This window comes from Alosa alosa, chromosome 12 (genome assembly GCF_017589495.1).
Source record: "Alosa alosa isolate M-15738 ecotype Scorff River chromosome 12, AALO_Geno_1.1, whole genome shotgun sequence".
In the NCBI taxonomy this organism is placed as follows: domain Eukaryota; kingdom Metazoa; phylum Chordata; class Actinopteri; order Clupeiformes; family Clupeidae; genus Alosa; species Alosa alosa.
Window position 1 is genome coordinate 1,146,619 of NC_063200.1, and position 7,500 is coordinate 1,154,118.

The 7,500-nt window shown below is 44.9% G+C and overlaps 1 protein-coding gene across 1 annotated transcript in view; it reads left to right on the plus strand.

Moving 5' to 3' along the window:
- Positions 1-7,500, plus strand: part of pappaa (pregnancy-associated plasma protein A, pappalysin 1a) — a 197,677-nt gene that overhangs the window by 163,978 nt on the left and 26,199 nt on the right. Inside the window, 3 exon segments of the mRNA XM_048259029.1 lie at positions 254-325; positions 3,374-3,457; positions 3,459-3,473. Of these exon segments, the coding sequence (XP_048114986.1) occupies positions 254-325; positions 3,374-3,457; positions 3,459-3,473 (171 nt within the window).

Here is a 7,500-nt window from a genome sequence, read left to right on the forward strand (position 1 = left end):
GTGTTATTGTCGATACCAGAACATTTTTATTGTGTGCTTGTGCGTGCGTGTGTGTGTGTGTTTGTCCATGTGTGCATGTATGTGTGTGTGTGTATGTCTGTGCATGTCTGTGCAATACAGATCATCACATTTTGTCAGGTTAATTGATGTTGTGCTATTGTTTTCCTCTGTGTGTTTTGACAGAGTATCGTGTGTGTGTGTGTGTGTGTGTTTTGACAGGTTAATTGATGTGTTTCTCTGTGTGTTTTGACAGAGTATCGTGTGCACCATGGGTCTGAAGTGGTTCCCCCATCCTGAGGTGCTCCACTGTATCAAAGGATGTGAGGTCAGTTCTGATGCTCCTGACCGCTTGTTCTGATGCTTCCTGCTGCTGCTGACCGCTTGTTTTACCCACCCTTTGCTCAGCATGGAAAACTAACCTGCCTAATTTACAGTAGCCGACTCAGATTTGGATGTGGTCCAGAACTGACCAGTTTCGGTCAGATTTGCCCTGATTATAGATTAGTGCTGATCTCTGATGGGAACCAATTTGGGAATAAGGTACTGCCTTGGTCCATGCAAACGTTTCCCGCTCAGCATACAGTATATTAGCTCACCTGTTCCTCCACACATCACCTGGACTCTCTCTACGTCCTGTTCACCTTTACCACCTGGACTCTCTGGAGGAGAGCAGGTACATCATCATCAATGCTTAACATGTCTAGATTCCCCTGCTAGATGCCCCTGCTAGATGCCCCTGCCCCAGCTCATCTGAGCACCAGGTTTGCCCGGATGACCAGGTTTGCCATTAGCACCAGGTTTGCCCTGATCACAGATTCCGCCCAATTTTAGATCCACCCTTACCTGAGAGTATGGTTCTGTCTTGATCCATGCACACACATACAGGTGGCTGGCTAATCTATACATTAAAGCTCCACACACACAGGTGGCTGGCTAATCTATACATTAAAGCTCCACACATACAGGTGACGATAAACTACTAAAACTGTGGATGACTACGTAGTCCTTACAGCTCGGCATATACCGTGGAAACCCCACTGCAGAAGTCCAGGATTTAGTTTAGATGCCCCATATTCATGGTGTTCACTCAACAGGACACCAGTGTGGTCGGCTGACCTAGAGGCTGCTGCTTGTCCATGCAGGTAGATATCACATTTGAACCCCCAGGGCTAATTGGCTGAGCTGATATTAGTACTCCCGCACTACAGCACAGAAGCCTGCTCATAAGATCCGAATGCTTTGGATAAATCAGTCTGGCTTGTCATTACTGCCTGCTGACAGGCTAAGAAATGACATGAGATTGGAGTTCCAGTACTGTAAGATTGTACATTTTTAAAATGCATCGCAGCTGTGGCATTCTGGGATATTTGAGCTGGTTCCAGGTTGAGGTGTCGTGCAAGTCTAATTTCATGTTATCATGGTCGTAAATCAGCGAGCAGGAAAGGCGATCTAGTTAGCGCTGGAGAGAGGAGTGCTCACTCTCTCCCCTCCTGATGGCTGTGTAGTCATGGATCATTGGATAGGGTGATGAATCATTTATCACTGTTTTTCCCATCTTGTCAAACGCTTGCCGGTTGCGTCCTATTGAACGCGGGCCGCGTTTCAAACCACACACGATGATGTGATCGGCCCCGTCTAGCTGGCTGACACTATCATCTGCTCTCTCTCTCTCTATTCAACACCAATACTGTCTCTCTCTCTATTCAACACCAATACTGTCTCTCTCTATTCAACACCAATACTGTCTCTCTCTATTCAACACCAATACTGTCTCTCTCTCTATTCAACACCAATACTGTCTCTCTCTCTATTCAACACCAATACAAGGCCCCTTGCGTCCAACTGTCTCTCATCCACCCATATCAAACCATTCATTCGTCCATTAAACTTTCTATCAACACCCATTAAACTATCTACATATTCAAATCCATTAAACTACTTGTCTATCAACATTCATTAAACTATCTGTTTATCAGTAGTATTTCTTGAATTTCCCCTGGGGATCAATAGTATCTATCTATCTATCTATCTATCTATCTATCTATCTATCTATCTATCTATCAACATCCATTAAACCATGTCTAGCAACATCTAGCAACCACCATAGCAACCAACATGATTACCCTAGCAACCAGCAAAGCAACTGCTTTATTTGGCATAGCAACCTCCATATCTACCCTAGCAACACCCTAGTAACCATCATAATTACCCTAGCAACAATCTAGCAACCACCACTATATGGTCAACCTAGCAACCACTAGAGCATCCAAAATGATTACCCTAGCAACCAGCATAGCAACCACTTTATTTAGCTTTTATTTACCACAGTAACTATCTCTGCATTATCTGTTTTACTCTATGGTATTTTACATTGCCATTTTTGCATTTTCATGTACTGGTAATTCCTTGGAATTGCATTTCTAGTTCATATTAATATACATACAGTATAAGGTAATAGGTAATATAAGGTTATATACTGCTATATAATACTATATGTAGATCAAACTCATATAAATCATATGGATATTTATACAGAACTATATATGTGTATATCTTTACTTAGCCATGTATTGATTTGATTTGTGTTGGTTTGGAATGCAGTACAGTTTGAGGAGATTAGCTAGAGCAGGCTGATTGGTTTTCTATCTATCTGTAGCACTGGCCTGTACTGGCCTGTGTGGCTTGATTGGTTTTGTAGTGGTCTATGTGTAGCGCTGGCCTGTACTGGCCTGATTGGGTTTATAGTGGTCTATGTGTAGCGCTGGCCTGTACTGGCCTGTACTGGCCTGATTGGGTTTATAGTGGTTTATGTGTAGCGCTGGCCTGTACTGGCCTGTACTGGCCTGATTGGGTTTATAGTGGTCTATCTGTAGCACTGGCCTGTGTGGCCTGATTGGGTTTATAGTGGTCTATGTGTAGTACTGGCCTGTACTGGCATGTGCTGTGCAGAGTATTTGATCCCAGTAAAACGAGGCCTCTGGGATGTGTGTGTGTGTGTCCGTTCAGCAGCATTGTTGCTGATATGGACCTCGGAGACCAGGAGGACGTGTGTGTGTGTGTGTGTGTGTGTGTGTGTGTGTGTGTGTGTGTGTGTTGTGTGTGTGTGTGTGTGACTCCTCTGGAGGACAGTTAAGTGAGAACTTCGAGAACTTCCAGGCTTCCAGGACAACTGTCATGAGGTTCATTAAAGTTGCTGGCCCAATGGAGAGCAATAATGCATTTCCTTACTGACGCGTAATCTATTACGTGTAGCTCTGACGTGTGTGTGTGTGTGTGTGTGTGTGTGTGTGTGTGTGTGTCTATCTATGTAATGTGTTAGGAAGGGAATAACACTAACATATTGTTTTTTTTATCTCTCTCGTTCTCTCTGCAGCCGTTTATGGGTGATAATTACTGTGACGCCATCAACAACAGAGCCTTCTGCAACTACGACGGAGGAGACTGCTGTCAATCCACCCGTCAAGACCAAGAAGGTACAGTTCCTCAGTTCCTGAGTTCCTCCTACTCACTCTAGTTCCTGAGCCCTGAGGTCCTTTACTCATTCTAGTTCCTGAGCCCTGAGTTCCTTTACTCACTCTAGTTCCTGAGCCCTGAGTTCCTCCTACTCACTCAAGTTCCTGAGCCCTGAGTTCCTTTACTCACTCTAGTTCCTGAGCCTTGAGTTCCTTCTACTAGGGGTGTGACTTTTAAAACCCGGCGCCCTCGAATCAGTGTGGAGGCTTTCATAACAAAATGTTTCAAACACTGCTTCAAACGTGGTTCAAAAACAGCCATGTCATGTGACCACTGCTTCAAACATCGTTCAAAAATCCCTGCATGTCATGTGACCAAAGTTAATGAACCTTCGCATTTCATCGTGTCGCAGGGGTGCCAGCGGCTCAATTAACAGTGTAGACTTTTCTTAATAGGCCAGGCTCCAACCATGATGGTGTAGTGGTTAGTGAGGGTGTTTTTTACATGGTAGCCCAGGCTGCTCAAATGTGGTTCGATCCCCGTTTGATTTGTAAGGTAGCCTATTGTTTCAGATCATATTTGCTCCCAGGACACCCGTCTGAGCCGCATGGACCATGTCAACAATGAATGAAAATGAGCTTATTGTTAACGAGTGTTATCAATTTGAGCGAGTATGCTACACATACATTTTTTTCTAAAGATACAGGACTGACTGCTGCAGATAATGTAATAGCAACCCAAGATAATGAACTTGCTGTCCTTATAAAAATAAAAATAAATGGTCTCGGCATGCACATGATTAGTCCAATGGTTCAGTCACAATATAGGCTACTCAAGTGAATAAAGCAATTAGCCTAAATAAATAAAATATTTGTCTCACTCAGTAGCCTACATATAGGCCTCTAAATTGATTGAGCCATAGAATATCCTAGCTAGCCACGATTATTATATTTCAAGATCCCACCCATCCCACCCACTGTAATATGAAAAGTTATTTCTACTGACATGCTTCCTGGTGACATAAAAACACAAATGGTTTACCTTGATAAGGCTGACATAAGAGACATAAGCTATGCAATATACTTTCCCAGATGGGTACAAATCCCTGACTGTCCTGAAAAAATAAACAAAACGAAGATATAGGATGTATAGATTACAAAATGACAAATTCAAGGTCTCAAAGGGTTAATGCTTCTTTCCATTTTTTTTTTTTTAATTAGTGAGTGAGTGCTTGAGAACCCTGTTTACCACTACCTGCCATTTGCTAAGTCAGCTCAAACTAACGCCAGCAGGGCAGGTTGTCTCCATTTACATGGAAATGACTGTGTGTGTGCCCCTGGGAGGGGGAGGCTGAGGGTCGATCCAGCCTTTGGTGGATAGGATCTACAATTAGGTGTTAACTAATATTACTACGCTTAGGTCCAAGTACTCCCAAGTGCTATTAGCCACACATTGTAGTTCTCCTGTTTATTAAGCTTGGAAAATCTTTACGTTTCATGTTGTGTGACCTTTTACACATTTTTTATCAACCACTCGTTTTCCCTATTTAAGTAGGGGAAACGTGGATGTGTGATGGATTTGCAATCTTCCTCCCTCTATGGCTACCGCCTGAGCCCGCTTAGCATACAACATGCTAACACATTCGCTACCGCACACCAGAGAGCGTTTGAGTGCACATACCGCGGAAAGTTAAGGTAAGAACATATATTACTACTGACATTGGGTGGTGTGTTCCTTTGAAGAGCTCAGGGTAGGGGTGGTCAACAGGAATATTAACTCATTAGTCTGTGACCATCGTGTCAACGTGTGGGTGGGAGGTGAAGAGTGTGTTTCTGTAGGTGAAGAGTGTGTTTATGTAGCTGAAGAGTGTGTTTCTGTAGGTGTGTTTCTGTAGGTGAAGAGTGTGTTTCTGTAGGAGAAGAGTGTGTTTATGTAGGTGAAGAGTGTGTTTCTGTAGGAGAAGAGTGTGTTTATGTAGGTGAAGAGTGTGTTTATGTAAGTGAAGAGTGTGTTTATGTAGATGAAGAGTGTGTTTCTGTAGAGTGTGTTTCTGTAGAGTGTGTGTATGTAGGTGAAGAGTGTTTATGTAGGAGAAGAGTGCGTTTATGTAGGTGCCAGAGTGTGTTTTTGTAGGAGAAGAGTGTGTTTATGTAGGTGCCAGAGTGTGTTTCTGTAGGAGAAGAGTATGTTTATAGGGGCCAGAGTAGTTAATGCTCTGTAGTTGTTGGCATTTGGTGTGTGTGTGTGTGTGTGTGTGTGTGTGTGTGTGTGTGTGTGTGTGTGTGTGTGTGTGTGTGTGTGTGTGTGGGTGCTGTAATGTAATGGTGACCTTATTGTGCAGTTGTTTGACCCTCACTTGTGTCCACTGTGCAGCTGAGAGCACAAAACGGTCTGGTCAGTGCTCAGTCAATGTGTGTGGTATCAGTGTAGGGAGTGTGTGTGTGTGTGTGTGTGTGTGTGTGTGTGTGGTATCAGTGTAGGGAGTGTGTGTGTGTGTGTGTGTGTGTGTGTGTGTGTGTGTTTGGTATCAGTGTAGGGTGTGTATGTGTGTGTGTGTAGCTCGAGAGCCTGCTGCAGCGTTCCAGGGCTTGACTCATCCGATCTGACCGAGGCAGCAGTCAGCTCAGCGGCCTGCTCACTGCCAGACCCAGGGCCGGAAACGTTGCTTGATATTTCAACAGTTATTAAACCATGGGGAAGCTGAACCTCTCTCTCTCTCTCTCTCTCACACACACACACACACACACACACACACACACACACACACACACACACACAGGGGACCATGGGCATCCTGGTGTCTCTGTCTCTCATTATCGCTAGCCTTTTACTAGTCAGGAAGCACTAACGGAATCCCAGGCTGGAAAAGCCCCATAATCTTCCCTCTCTTCTCTGTCTACTCCTCCTTGCTCCCTCTCTTCTCTCTCTACTCCTCCTTGCTCTCTCTTTCTCTCTCTGCTTCTCTTATTCTCTCTGTTTTTCTGTCAAATCAAGTGAAATCAATTCAAATTCAGGCTTCATTGGTATGAATGAATGAAAGAATCGACATATTGATGCCAATGCAACAAGTTTGAAACTATGTTGTGTTGTTTAGTATAGAGAATAGAGAAAGCATGCTCTTCATCCAGCTTGTTTCTCCCCCTCCCTCTCCCTCTCTCTATCCTTCTCTTCTCTGTGCGTGTCACTGAGGAGCGTTGTGTTTCCAGAGTCCGAGCACACACACACACACACACACACACACACTCTCATTACTCTCGCGCGCGGAGACCTCCAGAGTCATAACACACTGCAAGTCTCGGGAGCTGGACCAGAGTTGAGGCTTGGCATGGACAGGCCCTTGCTCAGCACTTCTGTAAGCCCAGGAGCTGTGTGTCCTGGCCCGGGTTTGGCCCGGGTCCGTCCGGCACCAGAGCACCTTCATGTCCAGATGAAATTTCCCCGCACCGATACTGCTGCCCAGCGTTCACTGTGGACACAGAGACATGAAAAACATTCAAACACTCAAAGCCCCTTAAGCAGCAATATTTCAGGCTCAAGTGAAGCTGTCCAGATTGCCCAAGTTGTCCAGTTGTCCACGTCGGGGCCGAATAAGTGTTGTCCACATCGGGGCTTAGAGTCATTAAGAGGATTCTAGAACACTGAAGAAGACCGCGCTGATGCGTATTCCGCTGACATGCAGCCCAACAGGGACATGAAGCGATGAGAGCGGAGAGAGACTCCTGCGGCTCAGATGTGGCCCAGCTCCGGCTCAGACACGGCCACTCTGCGGCCACTCTGTGGTTGTGAGCTGGTCTCTCATCTGTGCGGAGGGCACCAGTATCTCTTCTCAGAGTTGTGCTGTGTTGAGTTAGAAATTAGTTTCCACCGTTGAGTGTGGCAGTTTATCGCAACCTTTCTCTACATCAAACCCAGGCTACTTTCAGTAGTTCAGCAATAAATAAAAAAATAAATAAAAATGGGGGCAAAAAAAACATATTTTTCTTCTCTTGAGCTGCTTTAGGTCTGTAGCTTGAAGGGGCTCTCGCATGATAAGCCGGCCCTCTGTCA